Source organism: Cervus elaphus, chromosome 5, assembly GCF_910594005.1.
Source record: "Cervus elaphus chromosome 5, mCerEla1.1, whole genome shotgun sequence".
NCBI classification, from domain to species: Eukaryota; Metazoa; Chordata; class Mammalia; order Artiodactyla; family Cervidae; genus Cervus; species Cervus elaphus.
The window spans coordinates 108,481,896-108,494,735 of record NC_057819.1 but is presented as its reverse complement, the minus strand read 5'-3'; the positions used below and the strand labels follow the sequence as shown (position 1 = coordinate 108,494,735).

At 46.3% G+C, this 12,840-nt stretch overlaps 1 protein-coding gene across 2 annotated transcripts in view; it reads left to right on the top strand.

The window, feature by feature from the left end:
* The first annotated feature begins 567 nt into the window (after window positions 1–567).
* ACSF2 (acyl-CoA synthetase family member 2) overlaps window positions 568–12,840 on the top strand; it is a 32,997-nt gene continuing 20,724 nt past the window's right edge. Inside the window, exon 1 of one of the 2 annotated variants that reach the window (XM_043904185.1) lies at window positions 568–907. In XM_043904185.1, coding sequence (XP_043760120.1) covers window positions 780–907 — 128 coding nt within the window. In that variant the 5' untranslated portion in view covers window positions 568–779. The remainder of the gene's footprint in view (window positions 908–12,840) is intronic. The other variant, XM_043904187.1, reaches the window with a different exon arrangement.

The following is a 12,840-nucleotide window of genomic DNA, read 5'->3' as shown; positions in this document are numbered from 1 at the left end:
TTACTTTACATTCACACTTTGGAACAGCATAGGGAACAGGTTCCAATGCCTGAGGCCACGGGGAGTAGAGATGGGAGACTGACGCTTGGGATGTGGGGGTACCAACTGGAGCCCCTTCTGAAGCTGACATCTATCCTCAGCTAGTACTTGGCCCCGCCGGGGGCTCTGCACGTTTTGTCCCAGCTGCCTCCCCTCCCCCGCGGGCCCTCTCCTCCAGCTGGCATCGCTGGGAACGCGGGCTCCCCTGGCTTCAGGCCTGCAACCCGGGGCGGGCGAGAAAGGGGGGCGGTGGGCCCACACGTGACCCCCCGCGCCAACACGGCTCGCGGACGGGAGAGCGGGGGTGGCCGGGTCAGGGCGGGGGGGGGGGGGGGGGGGGCGGTGGCCGGGTCTGACCTCGCCGCGCAGCTGGCTGCCCCTCTACGAAATCAACAAACTCTTGCGCCTCCAAACCCAGGCCCCTGGTGGTTGGGAAGGGAGACCTGCCTTGGGCAGCGGCCGTGGACGCCCGATCCGGAGGGAAACCAGGGCAATTCTTCGAGGGTGGGGGTGGGAGGGGGAGGGCTGCGGGTCCAGGGGAAAGTGGCCCGCGAGCAGGCTCTCTTCCTCCATGCCTCTCTCGGCCTCCCCTCGCCCCGCCCCGCCCTGCCCGGCCGGCACCGAGTTCTCTGAAACCCATAGGCAGAGGCGACCCTCCCGCCTCCCCGCCCGCTCCGCGCTCGCCCCGCCTCAGCGCACTTTAAAAGTTTTCTCTGGCCGGGACGCGGGCGTCGCGAGCCATGGCTGTCTACGTCGGGATGCTGCGCGTCGCGAGGCTGTGCGCCCGGAGCCCGAGGGTGCTGGGGGCCCGGGTCGGCCTCCCCCGGGTTTGGCAGGAAGCGAGGTTGTGGGGCGTCCGTCCTCTCAGGTACGCGGCCCTGGAGGAGAGGGACGGGTCAGTCCCCTGGGAGGGGGTCTTGGGGATCCTTCAGAGCCTCTCTGGGGGCCGATCGCGCTCAGGCTGGGAGGTCCTCGGCTGCCCCACCTCCGGGTGGCGCACGCGAAGGAGTAGGTACCCCCGCACCTGGCACTCAGGCAACAGGAAATGCTGGCCTGGCGCACGCAGACTGGTGGCTGCAGCTGGTGGCTGTCAGGGACCCTGCACTGACTCTGGGCTCTGGTCCGGGGCTTTAGGCTCTTCCGTTGGTGGGCACATTGATGACCAGAAGTGGGGCCTCTAGCAGCCTGTCCTGAGGGGGAGGGGCAAGGGCAAGGCCTGTTCTCTGCCTCCAGGACACTGCCTTGAGCTAGACCCCTTTCACTGATAAACAGGGGGACCTCCCACCCCATGTTGTCCACCCCAGGCCACCAAGCTCTGCAGTCTCTGCTCTTCTCACCAACTGCTAACACTGCTTGGCTCTTACTACTTACTGTCTGTTTTCTTCTGTCCTCAATGCAGAGGGTGGGATGGGGGCTGGCCGGTGGAGGATGTGTTCTACTGCAGCAAAGTAAGTTCATGCTACCTCCTTTTATGTCTGCAGTTGTGAAATTGTGTTGATTAAGCAGAACTGGGCTCCCACTGATATGATCAGTGGTGGCTTTTACCTTCAGCACCCAGCAGAGGGAGGCCTGGGCACCAGAGTCTGCCCTGCCACCCAGCTAGGCCACATACTAGGTCTGGGGTCGGGACACAGCTTTGAACACCAGGTGGAGTGTAGGCCTGGGCATGGAAAAGGGACAAGAAGCCGGAAGAGGTTTCTTGTCTGAGAGAACTGCTTGTTTAAAAAAACAAAAGGAGGAGGAGGGAAGTTGGAGGGAGACAGCAGACTCTTCTTGGGCTAGAGTTCCAAGATCACAATGTTTTGAACGTGCTGGTTTCTGAAGATGGAAAGCATATGCTGTGCTTTCGGATCACCAGGCCTAATTTTCTGGGGAAACCCAGTGGCTCAAGGCGCGTCAACAGATGGGATTCTGATGAAGAAAAAATTCTCCTCTAGCTTGGTCACTCACTACCTCCCAGTGCCTCCGTAGGCAAGCTCTGCCATGGCTAGCCCGTAGCCTCCAAGCCTCACCTCTGGACTTCAGGGTGCTCCTTAGGCTGTGAGGGCTTTCCTTATTTACTCTCCAAAGCGAACATGTTTCAGGATGCTAGGTCAGGCCACCTTTGGCCACATGGCATTCTTCCTGACCTTTGACTTTATGTGTAAACAAAGCAGAGCTCTTGCCTGCTACAGGCTTACAATCACGGAGTAGGGGCACCAGGCCTCAGAGAAATTCTGACTCTATCAGGTGGAGATCCATGTATACAGAGAAAGATTTCCTGAGCATTTGGCCTAATTCCCTTACATGCCTGCCACTCCCTTGTGCTTAAGGCCTTACCTACTGACTGTGGTGCTTTAACCTGATTTTGTTCCTACTTTGCCCTTAAGAAACCCTCAAGAGTCTCAAGCATTCAACTGATATTCCTGAGAGCTTATACCATGCCAAGGACAAGGTGGATGCTGTTGCTACGAAAGCCGGAGAACCCAGTCTTCCAGGAACTTGTAGTCTAATGAGGGAGAAGATAAGTTAGCATGATTACTTCTCAGTGTTCTAGGTGCCATGGTGTGAAAAGCTCCCGGACTTCTGTACTTTACTGTTTCTGATCTGGTCACATACAACCTGCTTTCTTTCTTTCTAGGATTTTTTTTGTTTATTTTTTGACTGTACTGGGTCTTCATTGCTGCACACGGGCTTTCTCTAGTTGCAACAAGTGGGGGCTACTCTCTAGCTGCAGTGTGGCGGGCTTCCCATTGTGGTGGCTTCTTTTATTGGCCAGAGCACAGGCTGTCGGCTCACGGGCTTCAGTAGTTGCAACACATGGGCTCAGTAGTTGTGGGTCACAGAGTCTAGAACATAGGCTCAGTAGATATGGCGCACAGGCCTAGTTGCTCCATCGCATGTGGAATCTTCCCGGACCAGGGATCAAACCAGTGTCTCCTGCATTTCAAGGCAGATTCTTAACCACTGGACCACCAGGGAAACCCTAGCCTGCTTTCTTGTTGACCGACACCCCATGCCTGTTACTTATTAGATCCCCAGTTTCACTTTTAGGAAAAAGTAAGAACTTTGAAGCTAGACTGCTTTGGGTTATAGCCCTGGCTCCTCTACCTACTTGCTACATGACCTTAAATACGTGACCTAACCTCGGAGCCTTTGTGGAGTTTGTCACTAATGCTACTGCTTGCTGGACTGACAAAGGCTTGCTCTTCTCAGTCTTTGCTTTGGGGCAGGGTTGGTCCCTGAGAACCTCCAGATGGGGTCTGTGTAGAAATTTCAAGTGATTTGAAGGTAAGAGAGGAGTCCCTCAAGAAAGTGTCCTCTTGCTTGCATCTGGTTCTCTCATGGCCAGTTACCAAGATGTCAGCCTCTGCCAGGCCCAAGTCTAGCCCTTGGATCTGCTGGACAGTCCCCTATCCACCCAAGTCAGGGCTGTCCAGAGTCTTTTTTCCAGAAGGAAAGAAGAAACTATCCATTGCTCTCCAAACCTCCCTTCCCCTTGTCCACACACCTGCTTCCTCGGGGAAGGCAGATGGTCTAATTTGGAGCTTCAGGCACCCTTGGAGGGCAGAATTGATTGCTGATTCCTGGTGAACCTATGATAATCAGGTTTCCTTCAGACCTTTAAAGCTGGCCTGGGGCTGCCTGAGAGGCAACTGCCTCTGGGGTGTTGGAAGCACTCAGAGGTGGTGAAGACAGAGAGAACCATGGCTCAAGCCTCTCAGAATTGGGTGTAACCCTCACTGGGGGTGGCGGGGTGCCTCCAGTGACTCAGTGCTGGTGGCTGGGGCAAGAGTGTGAGTGGACTTCATGGAACACCCTTCAGAGGGATGACTGTAATCAGGTGGGACTGGTAGTGAAAGCTATAAAGTGATGTCCCTGTATCAGGGGATTATATTAAGCTAGGAATTATTTTGGGTAGAAATCAATATACAAAAATATGCTTTTCTCATAATCTACCAAAGATGATTAACAAAGTATTTGGTAATGATATCCCTACTCATTACTCCAGTCTAAATGTAATAATAGAAAATAAACTATAAACTGGGACAGTGGACATTGTAATCAGTGGTGTAAACACTGATTTACACAGTGTGTGTAAAACACAATGGTTTTAGTTACCTCTCCTGCCTTGCATGCAATCGGTATGCAATCTACTGTGGAGGTGCAGTGGGGGATACAAGGATGAGTAAACTTGTTTCCAGAGACTTCTTTGCCTAAAAGGGATCTGCAGATAAGGATCACAGACCCACTGATTCAAGGCAGTAAGGATGTTCAATCAAAGCAGGGAAGAATCTGATAGGTGGGAATGGGATTAGGTTAGACTTCCTAAAGAAGTTGGAATCTGAGTCTTATCCCTCTAGTAACAGGGCTGTGGTTTGAAGGAAGAAGCCTATATACTTGTATAAACCCTTGCCTGTGCTTGGACTCTTTAAACCCTGGGTATGAAGCCCTCCCAACATCCCCCACATTATTTATTTATTCAATCTACAAAGACTTTGGAACCAGACAGATCTGAGTTCAAAAGAATCACTTTCTAGCTTTGGGACCAAGTTGAACTTAAGACTTCTGTTTTGTGTAAGTTTTGTTTTGTACTTGTTGTGAGAATTAAATGAGGTCACATAAGAAAATTCATAACCTGCAGCCTGGCGCTAAGATTTTCAGCCCACTGCATTGATGAGACTATGATACAGATAATACTCATGAAACAGTGGCTTTGCAAATTCCTACAATGACCCCAAGGCCCACAGGTTAGAGCCTTGCCTGGAGAGTAAGAGGAAGACAGTTCTAGCAGAGGCAACTGCTTGAATCAAGCTGTGGCTGCTCTGTGTTGGCAGACCTATGCATGCTTATGCCAAGTGTTAGTATAAAGGGCTGCTTTCCCCCACCCCCGATTATAAGCTGAACAAACCAAAGTACAGAATATAGTTTCATCACTTGAAGGGGCCTTGCTAGAGGACTGTCCTGATAAATGACTGGTACCACTAACTCTGCCACGTGCCTCTCCCTTTAGAAATAAACACACTGTTTGTCTAGTTTAGAATTCATGTTCTGTGAATCTTGTTGGCATGTATGTGTTTTTCAGTTTAGCAGTCAGGTGACAGGAAAGCAAACACAGCCTTACCACTTTTAGTTCAGTATGGCTTTAGGCAAGTCCCTCAACCTTTCTGGACCATGGTTTCTTTGTAAAATAGACCACTTGGACAAGAGGCACTCTACAATATTTCTGTAGACATTTTGTGATTTCCAGGGAGGCTGGGCTTTGAGCCTTGGATCCCTGAATCCAAGAGGGCTGTGGTCGAAGTCTGAAGCCTTCATACTTATATGAAATCTTAATTGTGCTTGAACCCTTATGAACTCATCCTAACCTCTGGACTCTCTGGTTTTCTCTAGTCCTCTGTGAGTAAACAGAAAACATTGAGGGTTTTGACCCTAGAAAGCAAAGATCTACACCTTGTATGTGGGGTTTTCCTGGTGGCTCAGGTGGTAAACAATCTGCCTGCAATGCAGGAGACGTTGGTTTGATCCCTGGGTTGGAAAGATACCCTGGAGAAGGAAATGGCTACCCACTCCAGTATTTTTGCCTGGAGAATTCCATGAACAGAGAAGACTAGTGGACTATAGTCCATGGGATCATAAAGAGTTGAGCATGACTGAGTGACTAACACTTCCACTTTCTTTTTCAAACCGTGTGTGTACCTTAGTGATACCACCAAGGGCAAGTGTTCTGAATCAGCCTTCACCCTTGACTTCTGTCTGCTTTCCCCAGTAGCTCGGAACAGTGGCCCAGTGGAAAATCTGCAGCCTAGATGCCTCCCGTCCCCGAGTATTTCAGGCTTTCGAAAATGCCCTCTGTCTTCTTGAGTTCACTTGGCTCAAACAATAATTTCATGTTTACTTTCTCTACATACACACAAACACGCATACACTATCAGTTTTATTCAAGTTAAAAATGGCACCAATACAGTGTGCCCTGCTCAAAATCTTTATTGTAGCTCTTACCACTCTGGGGTTCTTTGTAGTCTGTATTCTTTGTAAGCTGTGGACTCCATCAGGAAGGTTACATTGGGTGGTGGAAAGATTGTGGGACTTTATGGTATAATGCAACTGTAAAATGTACAAATCATAAGTGTGTAGTTTGATGAATATTAACAAATGTATACACCCATTACTCAACACCCCAAGATATAAAACTTGTCCATAACTGTAAAACACTGCTATTCAGTAGAAATATAATGTGAGCCACATATGGAATGTTATGTTTTTCAGTAGGCATATTTTAAAAGGTAATAAGAAATAAGCAATAAATTTAATGATATATTTTCTTTAACTTAGTATAGCCAAAGTATCATTTCAGCATGCAGTCAATCATGTAGAAATTGCTAAGGAGGTATTTGATATTCCTTATTTCATGAAGTCTTCTGAATCTTGTGTGTATTTAACACTCATAGAATGCTTCAATTCAGACTAGTCATGCTTCGAGTATTCCAGAGCCCCATGTGAGTGGACTGCCATAGAGACAGCCCAGCTCTAGAAATTTCTCTAGTGCCTCTTTCCAGTCAGTTCCCTCCCCTAACCAGAGATTATCACTATTCTGATTTCTAATCTCTGTAGATTAATTTTGTCTATTCTTGAATCTTAGAATGTATACTCTTGTGTCTAGTTTCTTTTGCTCAAAAACCAAGGGTTGCTTTGGGGAGAAGTGACCTATTGATCTTGACAAAAAAATTCATGAAAGTGTGTGTTATACATCAAACAGTTTAGCTTTCCTTCATAACCATGGGGAAAAGGACATGATCTCCTGTGCCCAATATTTCACCTCTTGGGTGCAGCAAGAACAGAAAGGTAGGCTGAGAAGTGGGGTCCTCAGAATAGGTGTAACAAATGTGTCCAGGGACTGTCCCAGCAGAGAGTGGTGGAGACAGTGTGACTTCTAGGCCCACTGAACTGGGCAGCCCAGTTACACTTTGTGGTCCTCAATACTTTATCATCTAAGAACTGTTTTTTTTAATTAAACATTTTATTTTGAGATAATCGTACATTCACATGCAGTTGTAAGAAATAACGCAAACAGATCTCATAGAGTTTCCCCCAGTGATAACATCTTGCAAAACACAGTTCAGTATCACAGCCAGGATATTCACACTGATACAGTCTCACCACCACAAGGATCCTTCAGGTTTCTCTGTTATGGCCACACCTAGTTCTTTCCCACTTCCACCCCTCCTTAGGACCTCTCACAGTCTGTTTTCTGTTCTCCATTAATTGGATTTTGTCATTTCAAGAGATTATGTAATGGAGTCATAGAGTATACAGTATTTTGAGACTGGTTTTTTCACTCAGCATAATTTCTGGAGATTCATTCAGGTTGTTTTGTGTATCAGTAGTTCCTTTTTTAATTGTTAAATAGTACTCTTTGATATGGATGCACAGTTGGTTTAACCATTCACCCATGGTGGCTCAGACGGTAAATCATCTGCCTACAGTGCAGGAGACCTGGGTTCGATCCCTGGGTGGGGAAGATCCTCTGGAGAAGGAAATGGCAACCCACTCCAGTACTCTTGCCTGGAAAATCCCATGGGAGGAGCCTGGTAGGCTACAGTCCATGGGGTCGCAAAGAATCGGACACGACTGAGCAACTTGACATTTGGGGTGTTTACAGTTTTTTCAAATAAGGCTGCTATATGCATTCATGTACAGGTTTTTGTGTGATTGTAAATAAGTCTTCGTTTCTCTGGGAACATAATTGCTTATAGTTCTCCTCAGTATCCTCAGGAAGTTGGTTCCAGGACCAATGGAACTGTACAACTGTACCATTTTACATTCTCACCAACAATATAGAAGTGATCAGCATCCTCATCAGTATTTGGTATTGTCACTGTTTTTAATTTTTGTCATGCCGATAGATGTATAGTGATATCTTACTGTGTTTTTAATATGCATTTCCTAATGGCTAATGATATTGAATAACTTTTCATGTGCTTATTTGCCACCTGTATATCCTTTTTGGTGACATATCTCTTTATGTCTTTTGCCCATTTTCTAGTTGAACTGTTTGGGTTTTTTTTTTTTGTTTGTTTTTAATATTGAATTATCAGAGTTCTTTATGCATTCTGGATACTAGTCCTTTGTCAGATATGTGGCTTGCAAATATTTTCTCCCACCTGTAGCTCATCCTGTTGTCCTCTTTAACAGGATCTTTCACAGAGTGGAAATTTTTAATTTTGCTGAAATTAGTTTATTAAGTTTATGGATTGTGCATATAGTGTCAAGTTTAAAAATTTATTGCCTAGCCCTAAATCCTGAAGTTCTTCTCCCATGTTTTTCTCTAGATTTTAAAAAATATTTTTAAATTTATTTGTTTACTTATTTTTGGCCTCACTGGGGCTTTGTTGCTGTATGTGCACTTTCTCTAGTTGCGGCCAGCGGGAGCTACTGTTGGTTGTGGTGCGTCTTCTTATTGCGGTGGTTTCTCTTGTTGCGGAGCACGCGCTCTAGGCGCACAAGCTTCAGTATTTGCAACATGTGGGCTCAGTAGTTGCGGTATGCAGCTCAGCAGTTGTGGCTTGAGGGTCCTAGAGCACGCAGGCTTCAGTAGCTGTGGTGCACAGGCTTAGTAGCTCTGGCATGTGGGATCTTCCTAGGCCAGGGATTGAACTGGTGTCCCGTGCATTGGGGCGGATTCCTATCCACTGTACTAGCAGGGAAATCTGCCTGTTGGGTTTTCGTTGCGGTACACAGACTTCTCTCTAGTTGTGGTAGACTGGCTCAACAGTTGCAGTGCATGGGCTTAATTCCCCCACCAGGGCTCAAATCCACATCCCCTGCATTGGAAGGCAGATTCTTAACCACTGGACCACCAGGAAGTCCCTCTAAATGTTTTTCAGTTTTAGTGTTTTACATGTAAGTCTGTGATCTATTTTGAAGGGTGTTTTTCCCTTCAAAAAGGGTTTCAAAGGTTGAAATTCCTATTTTTTGCTGAGGACCTTTTAACATTATAGTCATTCTTGTGCTTTTGGTGGCCACTGTACAGTAATTTAGGCCATCAATTAAGAAAATGACCATTCACTAGTGCTGTTTGGATTTTTATCTGTCAGAACAGCATCTTCATTTTCTTAAACACCAGATTGCATGTTGTAGCTGGTATAAATGTGGCACTCATCTTCATGGGTACGTACAAATTTTAACTTTCTTTCAGGGTAAAAATAGGTATTACAGGTTAAAAGTTGTCCCCTCCTTCACAAGCATCTGCCATCTCTACTCCCAGATCAACCACCAGCCTAGTGTCTTTCTGCAAATAGTGAAAGGAGCCCCTCTACACCTGTGAGAATGCAGCCCCATGGTGTGGGGGTCAGTCCAGGGGCTGCTGGGGTGAATAATGAATCTTGGGGTGATGAGCAAGGGAGATGGAAGAGGAGAGTCTGCCTTTCATTTGCCACGAGCTAGAAGATGTACTGGCACATTCGGCTGGAACTGTGTCTCCCACAACGGTGAGTATGTTGACTGAGGACTGAGGCTTGCGCAGGAGGATACCACATGAACTTCACGGGCAGCCTGGGGCCCTTCTTGATTGCATTAAAGTTCATCTTGTCCTAGCCCTTCACACAACAGGTCCAGTGGATCATTCTGTCCCTGCCAGCAATTTGCTTCATCTTTTGAATGTTGAAGTACCCCTTCTTAGAAGATTACCAAGCCTCTTATATTTTTCTTCTTAAAAATTTCACATGGAAAAACATTTTTTAACACAATCAAATAACAAGCTCCTGTGTACCTACCACTCCAAATTAAAATATAGCCATACTTGTTACACAAAAATATAAATAAATATTATGGATCAAGTTGATGTCTGTTTTGTAAGCCTCCTCTTATTCACCCCTCACCAGAGAACTACTGTCATAAATTTAACGTACGTCATATCAGAGCACGTTTTTTGCTTTTAACATGTCTCTTGAATCCATAAACAGAAATAGCTTTATCATTTGTAAAGCACTTAGAATGATAAATCATTTTTATAAATGTTTATCATTTGTAAAGCACTTAGAATCATGTCAAGCAAGCAGTAAGTGCTCTTTGTTTTTTATCCATAAACAATACTTATGCTTTAGTAATTTTAGCAAAAATTATATCACTGTGCCCTTCCTTTTTCACCCAAAAGTATATTTTGAGATCTGTTTACACCAACACCTATAGATATAGGTAATTCTTTTTACCTGATGTTTACAAATCCAGTATATGACAACATCTCCAGCAGTGCAATTCCCACGTTAGAGGGTTGGCATTTTCAGCTTTTCTAGAAATTACTCTGGAGAGGCTGTGCTGCTGTGACCACCACAGCTGCTGTTTCCCCACAGCCTCGTAAATACTTAGTATTCCTGAACGAGAACGTGTTTGCCACTCTGGTGGGGGAGCTAAAGTGTTCTTACTGTGGGTTGATTTACGTTTCTCTGATTACCAGTGAGATTGGGTGTCTTTTGAAATGTATTCTGTGAATATTCATATTCTTTGCCCATTTATTGTGTTAGATTACTTGTCCTTATTGATTTGGGGGATTTTTTTCCCTTTTAATACAGGCTAAATGCCAATCTTTTGTCTCATATATAAAATGAAATTTGTAAACCCAGGCAGTTGCTGTCTTTTAGCTTTGTTGATGATTTATGTTTTCCTTAGAGCGCAGGGACCAGACTGGCATGAAATGCCTGTGAGGGGAGGGGCAGAAGCCAGTCTATGACTTGAAACAGAAGCAGATTATTTATTAAAGCTTTCTTGCTGGTAGCTGGCATGGCACCTTGCCCAGGGCAACAGTGGCCGGCCTCAGTGTGGGGGCTGTTCCTGTGTCCACGGGCCCCTCACATCTAGTCACCACGCTTCCCTGGTAGCTTCTGAAAGGACTAAGAGGATTTGCCCAAGACCTGGGGTAATTCCAGCCTCTGATAGGGACAGGGTTCACCGGCAAGCTCCTGGCCCAGATCCCAAAAACCTCTGCCCAGCAGGTAGTAAGAGGCAAAACAAACTGCTCTCCCAAGTATATCCTCATACCTATGTACTCAGGTGGCGTGGTCATCCCTGCCTCCATGGCTCCTTCAGGGTCCAGCTCTGCCTGTGGTCTCTGCCTGACCCTGTCAGGACCTGTGATCCTTGGGGCTTACAGAGCCTCTGGCCCTGACTTTGGTCAGCTGCCTTGGAATGTCACAGAATGCTACAGTCGCTCACAGAAGTTCCGTGAGCTAGGCAGCCCGTGTTTTCTGTCCAGGTACTGCTGGAAGGCTAGGCTACACTGGGGAGGGCCAACAGCAGTGCATAGGTGACTACAACCAGGGGACTGTGCAGTTAGCGTGCAAAGCCATTGTGCTTGGTACTAGAAGTGAGCTGGAAAGATGGGTTCAGAGGCAGCAAAGAAGATGAATCAGATACCACAAGTCAGTCATGGAAAAGGGCCAGTGTGTGCTTGAGGGCTGGGAGGTGGGAGGTAAGTGGGAGTGGTTCTCCATGGGCCTGTGGCACCATTAGCTTCAGGTTTGCTGCCCCAGGCCCGGGGCAACCTCCAAGGAGGCTGTGGATGGGCTGCAGTGTAAAGAAGAGTACATACAGAAAGAGACCCAGGGTTGCCACCCACCCCGATAGGGAAACTTAAGAAAATGAATCTCTTGCCTCATTAATAAAAAATTATCCTTTTTATAAACAAACACACACATATTTTTGGTCACCCTTCGAAAATAAATAACAGACATCACACTATTGATATTTTGTATCTTTGCTGATCTCTCCTGGTTGTTTTGCTTTGATTTGTGACGTGGACATCTTGCTTACTGGGCACTCGCCTTCTTTCTCCTGTGCATTTGTGGCAGATTGTGCTATTTTTGTGCTTCCTGTGTCAGCCTCACTTGTCTTTTTCATGGAAAGCTGTTTGTGATTGAATGATGAGGTTTTTTTTTACCACCTTTTATGGTGGCATCTTGGACAAGCTGCTTAACTTCTCTCTTAGTTTCTCCAGACAGGGATATGCACACTTGGGATGATTTGCCTGACAGTGTTACAGGGGACATGCTCACTGTTTTCTCACTTCCTTGCGTTCACTGCCCTTCCGGAAATTTACCCATCTCTGCCCTTCTTCACTGAGCATGCCCATCTTTTTCATAAATCAGAATCATTACACTCCCCACTTGTCATTAAACATCTCTACAGACATTACTGGAAATTATATTTGCAAGTAGACAATTATTTGGTGGATCCTGTTTTCCCACTGGAACAAGGCCAAAGCTTTGCCTCCGGTAAGCCACATTCTAAAGAGTAAGCAGTGTGTCCTGATCTGCTCTGTTCTGCTGAATGTAGGGAACATGCACCCATATAGGAAACCAGTTGGCTGGGCCAGCAGTCACGGGATAACAGGAACTGCACAGAGGCCACAGAGCTGCTTTCTCATCTGCTGGAACTCTCAGAAAGGAACACTCTGCTACTTCAAAACTGAGCTATTTATTTTCTTGAGCAGTTTCTAAGATGGAAATCACAAACAGATGTGTTTGCTTGGCTTGCCCAGTATTATTTATTAATGTATGCATGTATTTTGCACAGAAGCAATACATGCTGCTTTTATTTTTCTGACAGGATGGTAAATTGCATAGTCAGTTGCTAAATTTAGTTTATGAATTGTGTTTCTATCAACACTGGTTTAAGCCCTAGAAAGCTCTTCTTTTTAACTTTACTGTGCACCATTGTGCTCACTCAATTGTGTTCGGCTCTTTGCGACCCCATGGACTGTAGCCCACCAGGCTTCTCTGTCCTTGGAAGTTCTCAGGCAAGAATCCTGGAATGGATTGCCATTTT